Here is a 12,142-nt window from a genome sequence, read left to right as displayed (position 1 = left end):
CCATCACTAAATGGCGTATGCTAACGTGAGTAGATTAAATTGAAACAAAGGTTGGAGATAGGACGCCTGGGTGAGATTAACCGAACCCTCTCATTAGTTACACTCTGAGTTGGGCATTTCCAATTTGATGAAAAAGACACGAGGATAAAATACTGACATTTACATCAGTAACAATCAAGGTTGAAATGTTCAAAGTGAAAAGTTTACAACCAGTTCAAATGCATAATTATCTTTATTAACACAATTCCAATAGCTGCCTCATTACGCTATTAGTTATCAACATTGCACATTTCATTTGGTTACAGGATAAATAACCTATTTATTAAACGTTGAAATATATACTCTGTTTTAAAAGAATAGCTAGATTAGATCCATGGCTACATTATATATCACATGAACAATAACAACAAAGGAAGTGACTTGAAAAGATGCTTTACAAAGCAACCAATCAGTGTACGCACAAGTGGCGAAACGCTAAATCTCTAAATCCAGTGTCATGAGTTGTCAGGTGATTTTCTCTGTGCCTAAAAAACAGCGCTGAATGTGTAGCCGAAGCTAGTAATAAACACGTATCCATGATCTTAGGCCTACTACTTCACAATCCAGTAAAGTCAGACATACAAGTTCTTTGTAAGTAGAAGCTTAATATGCTGCATAGTTGTCCAAATTGCGGAATGCAATCAGAGTTTGTAACTTCATTTATTACAAGGTTCAGTTTCTCCTTTTCGTTTAAAGAGGAACAGGACAGTTGGGAAAGTCCTTTTTAGGTTTATGTAAAAAATAAAATCAAAAGCTCTTGAAAACAAATCCTCAGTTTGGACAGTAGAGGGGGGCCGTGAGTCGCATAACAGACACATTGCATTGTGGGAGTTGAACTGTTTCATATATTTCCATTAGCATCCTGCAGCTCCTCCCTGATAGCATTCAGCTCCACCAGGCTCTCGTGCAGCACCTGAGCTACCTGCCTAATCTTAAACACCACCTCTTTCTTAAACCCTTTCTTTAGCTCACGAGAGTCCTTGGTGAAGTATTTATCCATTCCTTTGAAGAGGCCCCTGAGGGCCACATCAGCTCCTTCTGTTACCTCTGTGGCCCTCAACACAGGTCTATCCACTAGGCTGACCATTTGAACGGCCCTGCGGACCTCCCAGTCCCCAGAGTAGTGCTGGGTTCCTCTCCGGAGGAGAGGATGCCCCCTGAGTCTATACAGCCCCTGGCACACGAACCTCAAGATCTTCACCAACTCCTCCATCCTCGCCTCATAATCCTCCAGAACCACCTCCACTTTCTTCCTGTCCTGCATGTTGTTCACGTTGTCCGAGATGGTCGCCGAGGCCGAAGTAATCCCGCCGGCCGCCGCCACTCCGACGCCCACAGCCGTGATGATGAGCGAGGCGCCGAAGGTGAAGGGGGCGAGGGCCAGGCCGACGATGGCCGCGCCACCCCCGACGGCGGCAGTGGTGCCGCCGGTGATGTTGCCGATCTTGGCCTTCTTATGGAAGGAGGTGATGTCGTCGGCGAGGGCGTAGAGCTTGATGACGTACTGCCAGAGGACTTCGGCACGCTCCGTGAACACCTTGTTGAAGACACTCAGGCCGCGGTGCACCTTCTCCGCCAGTAGGGTGAATGACCTTAAGGGGCAGGGGAGAGAGAGAGAGAGAGAGACAGAAGGACATGGCAAGAGGGAGAGGGAGGCAGAGAGAACAAGTATTCAAACATCAGCAATGTTTCACGAGAGTGACTACTGATTACGTTGTCATCAGCACAGAGGACATACCTAGTCTCATCATCCTTCACCGTCTTGTCTTCATCATCTGAAGGCAGCTCATCCCATTCTGAGACACAAGACAATTCCCAGATTACAAACTGGGTGTGTGTGTGAACACATGCTTGTGCATGCTTACGTGCTTGTGAGCGCATGCACATGTGTATGTGTACGCATGTGCGTGTGAGACTCACGTTCCACAGTGTTCCACCACTCCATCAAGCTGTCAGTGTCCTGTGAGACAGAGCAACACTGATATCTTCGGACATTGCTTTCACACAGTCACATTTTCAAACTGTTACCATTGAAATAGGGCAGATGGTGATTTTTGAGCGACATTTGACTCTTCAAATACTGACCCCCTCTTCCTCCTCCTCATCCTCCAGACCTTCTGCAAGCTGTTCGTCAATCTGAGCAGAACGCCACTCAGCCTGCGAGAGAGAGAAGAGGGGACAATGTGAGAAAGAAGTGAGAGAGGGAGTAAGGAGAGATTATTGTTGGTTGAGTTTGAATCTATTTGCTGTGCATACCTTACTGTCCTTATAAAGGAGGGATAGTAAAGGGATAGTCTGCACTGCCTTTTATGAGAACCATGGCCTTTGCTAGCTTTCCCTCTCCTCTGAGGCCTATTTCTCCCGAGGAGTTAAAATCCCTCTTACAGTATGCAGCAGATCCGGTTCAGTTACATGTCTGAAGGGAATGTGCCACTCAATTTGTCCTAAGCAGTGCGATGATAGAAGAGGGAGACAGAAGCCAGCCAGGCCCATACCATAGTTGTCAACAACAACGTGGGTGTGTGGGGCTTTTTTTAAAGCTTTTATGTTAGTCATACAAGACAACTACCCGTGGTTTTCAGTTGTTTCAGGTCTGTCTCCAATGTAGGACAATGAGTCAGCACAAATGTACATGTTGGATGTGTGTGTACCTCTGTAGCCTCTGAAAAGTAGTAGTCACTAGATGTAGCTCCTGGTGGGTACTCGGTCATCCTTCCATCTCTCGCTTTAGTCTGTGTGAGAGCGTGAGAGTGAGAGAGAAACTGACACTAACATCAGTAAACATATGGTAGTAACACCACACACACAATTACCTTAGTTTCTTTACGATGCTTATGAGGGGCTTTAAATTTGAATGATTTCTTCTGTAGAGGAAAGATGGGATATAGATTAACAGCGGGTTACAAATCACACAGTAAACGAAGGATGTTTATAAAGTAGTAGTAGTACCGGTTTGCAGTCTTCTATGTCATCCTGTCCATAATCATCTTCATTCCCTCCTGCTGAGAAGAAATCTGACCTCCTCTGAGAAGTGTCATCGTTCAGAAAGCCCTCCTGGAAAACAATACCACGGGAATGTCAACACTCTTCCGCTGACAAGATGTTAAAGTACGCACAAAAGACGTATCTTTGGACCAATAGAAATGCCCTCACATGGGATGCTCGTCGAGGTGTGGAGCGCTCTGAACCAATCGGTGACTTTTCATATAGAAATGTTTCCTAGAATAAAGGAATGAAAGTACATAGACTTGTTTTAAAACTAATTCAGATGTTCTTTATAGGCCGATAATGGCAATGTAAATTTGTTAAAAGAGAAATATAAAAATGACACATTCTCTAATAAACAGACAATACACTCGGAGGGCCTACACAAACATAATAGTTACCTGGATTTGGTTTGACTTGCGCCGACTTGCAAGTTGGTTCTTAAATTTCGATGGTTTCTTCTGTGAAAGAGAGAGGACATTTAGAGCATGAGTGGGATCCATCCAAAGTTTAAGAGGAGAAAGATCTACTGTATAAAGGAAAAGAGAAGTACCGGTTTCCAGTCTTCCATCTCGTTCTGTTCATCTTCCATCTGTCCAGCATAGAAGAGATCAGCTCCCTTCTGAGGCACATCACTGTCCAGAAAGCCCCCCTGGACAAAAACAAGAGACATGTGTTGCGTCCCAAATTCTAAAGTATCTAACTTGTAAATAGACAGTGCATCCAAATTTGCTCACATGGAAAACATAATCATTTGCAAACCTCTGATCTCCTTTGTGGGGAGTACTGTTGTGTACTACTAGTCCGAGAATTCTCCTCAGCACTCTGTAAGAATGAAAAATAATGCACCAACATTCACAACTTGATCATCTTGTTTGATAAAGAAAAAATGGTCTTATCCACAAATATAAACATAAAGCACAACCACACAGAAACGAACAAAAACCTTACCCCAGATTTCCGACGATTCATATGTAGGACTTTTAATTTGAACGGTTTCTTCTGTAGAAGACAATGTTTACACTGTTTATCATGTCATTAGGTTAAATAAAATGCAGACAGAGGAAGTGAGGGATGTGAAAGAAAGAGAGAAGTACCGGTTTGCAGTCTTCCATCACATTCTGTTGATATTCTTCTACCTCTCCAGCTGAGGAGAAACCTGCCCCCTTCTCAGGTAAGTAATCATCCAAAAAGCTGTGCTGAAAGAAAAACATTAAATAAATCAAACATTTATACTGTCATGTTACATTTTCTTTGTACATTGAACAGCATAGACTAATTTGAGTTGGCACAAATACAAACACAACTACACAGACAATTACGACAGACACACATCCAACCTTGGGGTGTGACTGCGGGGTGTAGCCTTTCACTTCTTCTGTTTCCTCAAAAATATTAACCTACAAAAAGAATAAACAAATGTTGAAACACTAAAATATGACTATAGATACAGTACACGCACAGAAACTCACAGTACCTTGGACTCCTTGCGGGGTGTATAACCATGGGCACCTTTAAGTTCATCAAGAGGTTTCTCCTAGGAAACACATAATTACTGCATATGGACAAATGAAAAAGTGTACAGAAACAAATATATTGTGTTTGTCACAAGTATTTCTACACACAGTATATACATACATGACTCATCTTTGAACCTCTGCGAGGTGTGTATTCATGAGCGCCTGTTGGTTCATCCTGGGAATTCAACAACAAAACATGATTGGCGTTATATCAGTTTTAATACAAAAGCACGTGCATTTAGCCTACTGTACACGTTTCCCTCCTTACCTTTTCGAGGCAGATTGCGAACCCTCTGTGAGGCACAAACTTAATTTTGACACCTTTACTTTTTTTCTGTGCAGAAAAACAGATGGAAACAGTCTCAACGATAGAAGTTTGATACATTTTTCATACGAAATAGTTGTCAACGTCCTAAACGTGTTAACCACGAGACAAAACATACAAATCCACCCGTCCCATCACGTTCCTCCTCTTCAGAGTCCTCATCCAAACCCACGGCCTGTTAAACGACAAACCATATGTGGTGTTCCACAGGGATCAGTGTTAAGACTGCAACTTTTGTCAGCACAACATTTATACAATAAAAGCTGCATTGGTTTTGATGAGTAGTCTTTCATAACAAAGAAAAAAACTAGAAATATAGATATAAATTAGATAGGTACCTGTTTGGAGTCTTCAATCCCATTATGTTCTTCATCTTCATTCTCCCCTGCAGATATGAATCCTACGTCCTTCTGAGGAAAGTCATCGTCTAGCAAGCCCTCCTGGAAAACACACCACAGGAATATGTCAACACAGATTTTGTACACCAATATATTGCTCTTTTGGTTTAGAAAAACACAGATCTAAAAAATGTTTTATATACATTCACTCTATGTTGAGGCAAATGTAGGCCTGAAGCTTTTTCAAGATGGTCAGCTGAAAATCGATCCTAAAAATAAAAGAATTTAAACAAGTTATTCCAACAAATGTAAAATTATTTTAAACACCCCTTCCCTAAATTATATATTCAATTATACCTTAGATCCTCTGCGGTGCACAAGGGGCATTTTGAATTTGAATGATTTCTTCTGTTAAGGGGAAGGAAGTTCAAACTATTACAATACTACATGAACGAAATTTACACAAACAGTCTTTCAAAACTAACTGGTTAAAAAGAAATACCGGCTTGCCGTGCTCCATGTAATTCTCCTTATCTTCGTAATCTGCAGAGAAGACATCTACCCCTTTCTTTGGGAAGTCTTCATCCAAAAAGCCTTCCTGGACCACACGTTAAAGTAATTAATACTGTATTAGACATCTTAATTCATTACAATCTTTACACAGGAACACACTCACCTTTGACCGCCAACGGAGACTATTGCCCTCTCCATCCTTGGATTCAGAAAATCTCTCCTAAACCAAAAAATGACATTCAACATTGACAATAAGCATTTCCATATAGCTACATACACAATCACACATACAATTAATCAAAGATAACACAGTCCTCGCCTTTGATCCTCGACGTAGTGTGCCGCTGTCACGATCCTTCAGGTATTCAGAATATTTATTCTATAGAATAAAAACATGTTTATTGACTACAGCAGCAGAACATATCTACATAATTCATAAAAAGTTTGATTTACCTTTGACCCTCTTCTGGAAAGAAAGGATGCCTTGAATGTCCTCCCCCTTTTCTGAAATAAAAAAGGAAAATGTGTAAAAAGTTTAAAACAAAAGGATATAAAATGTAGAAACAGAAACTTAAATACAGAACAAATAGAGTGTAAGACATACAGTTTTCGCACGTTTTCCGGCATCATTCTCTTCCAGTTCTTCTACACTCCCCCCATCAGAGTCTGCTGCCACCTGAGAGAGGAGAGAGCGAGAGCAGATGTGCGAGGAACAGAAATAGCATCCACAGTCACTCCTTCAGTATCAATTGACCATCACTAAGCACACATTTTTGAAAAACTGTGATGTGGTGACTTTACCTTCATTGACTCCCTCCTAAGCCTCAGTTTGCCAGACTGATGAGGGAAAAAGATAATCAAACAGTTAATTAACTTTTAGGCTAGTCAATGTAAAATAGATTCATGTTAAATAAAATACAGTAATATAGGTAGGAGTGTGGCAAGGAGTTGATCATTTAATGCAAACAATGAACATGTAGAAAAAGCCATTCAATTAGTATGTTTCTTACAGGTTTCCAGTCAGGATTGAGCTCAGGACTGTTTTCAGGCCAATCCTCAACACATCTCTCCTGTTTTGGGTTTAACAAAAGTAAACCCAGTTCAGTACACACAGCAATAAGACAGACAAAGAGAAAAGTTCAACATTCATTCTGTCCAAGTGGTGCCCCTCTAGTACATACCTGGCCAGTCCAAAGAATGTTCTCAAGTACCTCCACTTCCTCAAATTTGTTGTCCTGTAAAACCAGAATGTTATTCTCAAATCAACAGAGAGAGAGATAACATGTTCCTATACGACACTGTCTTGTCTACTGAAAGTTGTAGAAAAGTTCGGCCATTTAAAGGCTGTTCAACTGATTGTGGTAGGAATAGACTTAGTATGTATAGACTTACTTGGCACAGAAACTTACCTGAGCTGTGTTCTTCGTTTGAGGGGCTGGTTTAGGATCTGGTCGCTCAGCTTCGGTCTAAAGACATAGTAGAAACCCAATGAGATACAAGTGAATCACAGACAGACATTACAATAATTGGTATGCTTACATACATGGAGAAAGGAGGGACAAATAAAAATGGGTGGTGGTGTCCTTACACGACTTGGTAACTTGGGCTGACTTTTTCGAGGAGGTGGTTTGGGAGGGCTGTCGGAGGTCTTCACCTGAGAGGTCACAACATGTCACTCTTTGCAATGATGGAAAGAGAGGTCACACGGATATCAAAGACTGTACGAAGACGTGAGGAAAAAAAGACTTGTAAGTTACCTGGGGGGAACCATTGAAAGCCTGCGTGGGGGACAGGGATCTGGCATGGTGGGTACCATGTTTCAAGGCAGTAGGGGTGGGTTGGAGAACATGTTTGGTTCCGTGAGGGGTCATCAGGAAGATATCATACTGTTCATCAGAGGGTGTTGCAAGGTAGAAATCCTGCGTGTTGGAGAGTGATGCATTGAAGACCTCAGCAGTCTTCTCAAAATCTGACCCTGAGAAGATGTCTGTTTTCTGCCCTGACGAAGTCTGGAATAAAGGTGTGGACTGTTTGACTGTAGAGACAGTACTGAAAGAAGCACTCTGAAAGATGTCATTGGGCGAGGAATGGAAAATGTCCCATGTCCTGGAAGGCAGGGGCTGAAAGACGTCTGGTGTCACATTGGAAGAGGGAATTTGGAAAGGGTCATTTGTAGGCGTGGCTTGAATGAGATTGGGCGTGTCAGAAGGAGTGGAATGGAAGGGGTTTTGAATAGACAAAGGGGCTTGGAAAAGGTCATCTCCCTTGGTGGGAGGAGCATTGAATAGGTACTCTCCCATGGTGGGAGGAGCTTGGAATGGATTTGGTGTTTTTGAAGGCTGAGTTTTGAATAGGTCCTGTTGGTTCGAAGGAGTTGTCCAAAGCTCCAGTCTTTCAGAAGTTGTGACAAATAAAGGACTATGGCTCACATTTGGTGTGTTTCGAGTTAGGGCCGTTGTTCGGAAGAGATCCGGTGACCGTCTTTCAGACATGGTTTTGAAAATATACGTCTGCTGGTCAGATGGTGTGGTCTGAAGGTTGTCGTCTGTCTGTCTGTCAGGTCTGAGGTCCTCTGGTGTGCTCCGAACCTCAGGCGGAGGAACAACGATGGTGACTAAACTCTGCTGACGTAGAACCTCTGAATCCTGATTCTTAGTGTCCCCGTCAATAGTCACACTGTTGGATTCCTGTGGGTAAAAAAGAACTCATGTAAGCAAATGAACACATAAGTCAAACAAAACAGTCATTATCAATAGTATTATGTGTCATACCACCATACAAATGGTAAGGTTAGAGATCTGGTGAAAATGCAATGTCACCTGATAAAGACTTACTTTCATATGAGAGTAGAATGGATTCTCTTTTGACAAGCCCCGATTGATTCCATTCTGAGAGAGAGAGAGATTAAAGCGTAAAATTGGGTAACAAATAAACAGAAATTGATTAAACATTTACCATTAATAGTTGCCCGATAATTCAGTTTAACCTGATTCAGGTGAGTGTCATTAGTGGAGGAATCTCTGGATTCTGAAGTGGAGGGGATAGGAGTCTGAAAGAGAATGTGGAAGATTTTAAAAAGAGTGTTATGATATCCCTTCTATGAGCTTGTGTCCCCCAAGCCCCCCCCCCCCCGTCTCAGCCTCCAGTATCTATGCTGCAATAGACCATGTGCTGGGGGGCTAGGGTCAGTCTGTTATATCTGGTGTAATTCTCCTGTCTTATCTAGTGTCCTGTGTGAATTTAAGTATGCTCCCTCTAATTCTCTCCCTCCCTCCCTCCCTCCCGGAGGACCTGAGCCCTAGGAACATGCCTCAGGACTACCTGGCCTGATGACTCCTGGCTGTCCCCAGTCCAACTGGGCATGCTGCTGTTCCAGTTTCAACTGTTCTGCCTGCGGCTATGGAACCCTGACCTGTTCACCAGATGTGCTACTCTGTCCCGGACCTGCTGTTGTGTTGTGCGTTTGTGGGGGGGTTCTCTCTCTCTCATATCTCTCTCTCATCTCTACCCGACACAGCCAGAAGAACTGGCCAGCCCTCAGAGCCTGGTTCCTCTCTAGGTTTATTCCTAGTTTCCTGCCTTTCCAGGGGGTTTTTCTTAGCCACCGTGCTTCTCCATTGCTTGCTGTTTGCTGGGATTTTAGGCTGGGTTTCTGTATAAGCACTTTGTGACATCTGCTGATGTAAACAGAGCTTTAGAAATACATTTGATTTTGATTGGAGATTGTGTGTCAGCGTTGTTTACCCTGTATTGTTTGCGGAAGGGACTTTGGGAAACTCTCCTCAGCATCCCCTGTAGTCTCATGATGCTCTGAAAGAATTTAAAAACAAATATTAAAATATGACTCCATGAATGAATTCCTATAGGTAAAGCTTTCTTGCTTGTCTATACTCTAAGTGTGTACAGTGCTTGCTTGTCTACTGTGTCTATAGTGGATAATTAACCTTGTGTTGTGTACAAAAAATGGTCAGCAAAACTACACCAGACAACCCAACAAGGAGCTGTACAAATTACACATCCTGATAGTATCGGGAGGTGGGTTGATTTCTCAGGCTGTTTCGCAATATTCTTAAAGGGTGATAGAGTACATAGGTATCAAGAACACCTGACATCACAAGCAACAATTTCTCAATTAACTGCCCTGAAAGAATGTCAGACACAATGCCATGCCGACACAGTTCCTGAGCTACAGCTAATGAGAATAAAAAGAGCTCTCTATATAATAAGTATTCACCTATTGTAGGGCCTACTACTGTACTTTGTGGGTAAAAACCTGACAACATACTTTGTACAGTAAATTCAAGGTTTAAAATAGGCCTAGTCAAGAAGCTTTATTTTAGGGCACAAGAGGTCAGAGGAGTTCAACTGAGGTATTGAACAAACGCATCTCAAGGCTAAGTTCATATTTAGAACCATGATATGGTTCAGATTCTTACTCACCGGTCTTCTCTCCCCCAAAAACCCCTCCACCGGCTCACTCTGTGCCCCTTCCATCTCCTCCTCCTTATCCTGACAGAGAAAGTACACATCAAAACACAATGGAGTTTGATCTTCTTGTAAGAAAAGTAAAGTGTTGGACGTTCTACTCTTATTGAACTGAAATGATCTTTTAGAATTATTCAAGAGTTTAATAATTAAAAGAGTTGCGATTTGACGCACACGCACGTGTCCGTAATAATTCCATGGTAGGCCTATCACTTATCATGAAAACATTTAAATTAGTTTGATCTCACCATGGTCGTTGTGTTGATATCCGATCCAGTAAGCTATTGTTTGCACTAAACGAAAGTTTGTACTGAAATGAACTCGCTAGTTGCCAAACTAGTATTTCCAACAGCGCGGTTTGGCAAGCGGTCAACGCTGCATGTACTGGTGATTGGATGATTGATGGACAGAACACGTAGGCGTGTTTGATTTCCCTCCCCTTCCTCTTTTCATTCAAGCGATAAAATGCGACCCGACCAGTTGTCCTCGCCACAAGGAGAATGTGCAGTCAATGACGCGCACGGGTGTGTTGTGTTCCCATACATAGGTGAAAGAAACATGTGTGCCTATTTATATACATATTAGCTAGTAGGCCTAAAACTACAGGTGGCTTGTAAATGTGTGTGTGCATTCATCTCTAATGGTCCCTCTGTCTAGAAGGAGGGGGGTCAAACGTATGTTCATTTGAAATGGAGTCAGTGATTTAAATTGATGTTGGATGGATGTGTATATAAATGTTGTTCAATCTCTGTGTGTGCGCGCGCGTGCCAGTATCATTTCGCAGAGCGAGTGTGTGTGTGTGCGTGCGTGCCAGTATCATTTCGCAGAGCGAGTGTGTGTGTGTGCGTGCGTGCCTGTATCATTTCGCAGAGCGAGTGTGTGTCTGTGCGTGCGTGCCTGTATCATTTCGCAGAGCGAGTGTGTGTGTGCGTGCGTGCCTGTATCATTTCGCAGAGCGAGTGTGTGTGTGTGCGTGCGTGCCTGTATCATTTCGCAGAGCGAGTGTGTGTGTGTGCGTGCGTGCGTGCCTGTATCATTTCGCAATGAAACCTGTTTAGGGCAGTTTTCATAATGTCATTACATCATTGAATTCTGGCTCTATCTCTGAAAATATGCAATTATCTTTAAGTATTGCAAATAACTTGGGTGAAGTAAAATGTAATTTGCATTGCAATATGAAGTCACATCATTTGGTTCTCTACATAAAGTACCACTTTTATATTACAGTATATTAGCCCCGATGACATTTTCTACGCATGAGCTTAGCTAGCCAACGTCACCATGACATCGCCTACAAGTGTGATTGAGGATTTCTATTGGAGAAGCGTCTTAATACTGTACAATCAGAAAACGGAGCGTTCAAAACGGCTCAGTGCAGTCAAAAACGTGGTTTCCTGTTTTTTTTCTATATATTTCCACACTATGAGGTTAGAATAAAACTTTGAAAATTATGATAATGCCCTTTTAGTGTAAGAGCTCTTTGAAAAGATTGTCTGAAATGTCTGCCTGTTTTGGTGGGATGGAGCAGTACATTAGTTAATAAACCAATGAGAAAGTGAGTTCCAAACCTCTCTGTCAATAAACAGCTAGTTTTCAGTTTTCCCCTCCTCACTCAGACCACTGCCAGACAGTCCAAGCACAATTCTTGTTTGAGAAATTGTTCTTCGCTAAAAATGTTGTTTCTTTTAGATTTTTGCTGTTGTTGAAAATCCCAATAAGGTACTTAATTGTTACCCAGTAATGAGATAATAATAATGGCTGCATTGGAACGTTAATCGAGACAGATTTAGTTTAAATTGTCTCAAAAACAATTATTAAACAATATTCATGTTGTTAATTCATGTCAGTGTCACAAAACTTGGAGAAGAGAACAATATTAGTGTTTTTGACATTTGAAATGTCTTGTTTATGTTATAAATCTGTGTGATTTAAGGTTG

General features: G+C 42.0%; 1 protein-coding gene across 2 annotated transcripts; it reads right to left on the bottom strand.

Annotated features, from left to right (window-relative positions):
* Nucleotides 1-213: 213 nt before the first annotated feature.
* On the bottom strand, nt 214-11,170 carry si:cabz01007807.1 (uncharacterized). Of its 2 annotated transcripts, XM_055938395.1 has the most exons (37): nt 10,454-11,170; nt 10,161-10,229; nt 9,465-9,530; nt 8,707-8,769; nt 8,555-8,608; nt 7,478-8,407; nt 7,309-7,374; nt 7,130-7,186; nt 6,902-6,955; nt 6,731-6,790; nt 6,522-6,557; nt 6,325-6,396; nt 6,174-6,224; nt 6,040-6,099; nt 5,884-5,940; nt 5,710-5,805; nt 5,565-5,615; nt 5,411-5,476; nt 5,208-5,309; nt 4,988-5,044; nt 4,813-4,878; nt 4,663-4,719; nt 4,502-4,561; nt 4,365-4,424; nt 4,122-4,223; nt 3,976-4,026; nt 3,787-3,849; nt 3,578-3,676; nt 3,426-3,485; nt 3,193-3,258; nt 2,989-3,093; nt 2,853-2,903; nt 2,691-2,771; nt 2,125-2,196; nt 1,960-1,999; nt 1,778-1,835; nt 214-1,631 (listed from the first exon to the last, which is right to left on the bottom strand). In XM_055938395.1, the coding sequence occupies exons 1-37, from the start codon at nt 10,454-10,456 to the stop codon at nt 881-883; spliced, it is 3,912 nt and encodes a 1,303-aa protein (XP_055794370.1). In that variant the 5' UTR covers nt 10,457-11,170; the 3' UTR covers nt 214-880. The 2 variants fall into 2 exon arrangements, with proteins under 2 accessions (XP_055794370.1, XP_055794371.1); XM_055938396.1 differs by lacking the exon at nt 6,040-6,099.
* Between the last annotated feature and the right edge of the window lie 972 nt (nt 11,171-12,142).

The sequence above is a fragment of the Salvelinus fontinalis genome, chromosome 11 (assembly GCF_029448725.1).
Source record: "Salvelinus fontinalis isolate EN_2023a chromosome 11, ASM2944872v1, whole genome shotgun sequence".
NCBI classification, from domain to species: domain Eukaryota; kingdom Metazoa; phylum Chordata; class Actinopteri; order Salmoniformes; family Salmonidae; genus Salvelinus; species Salvelinus fontinalis.
The sequence above is the reverse complement of the archived record's forward strand: the minus strand, read 5'-3'. Positions and strand labels throughout refer to the sequence as shown.

Excerpts from the sequence above, each read along its gene's own strand:
- si:cabz01007807.1 (XM_055938395.1), bottom strand. Across the intron at positions 3,850-3,975 it reads TGAATCGTCGGAAATCTGGG|AGTGCTGAGGAGAATTCTCG; the intron begins GTAAGGTTTTTG and ends TCATTCTTACAG. Across the intron at positions 3,486-3,577 it reads AGATGGAAGACTGGAAACCG|AAGAAACCATCGAAATTTAA; the intron begins GTACTTCTCTTT and ends TCTCTTTCACAG.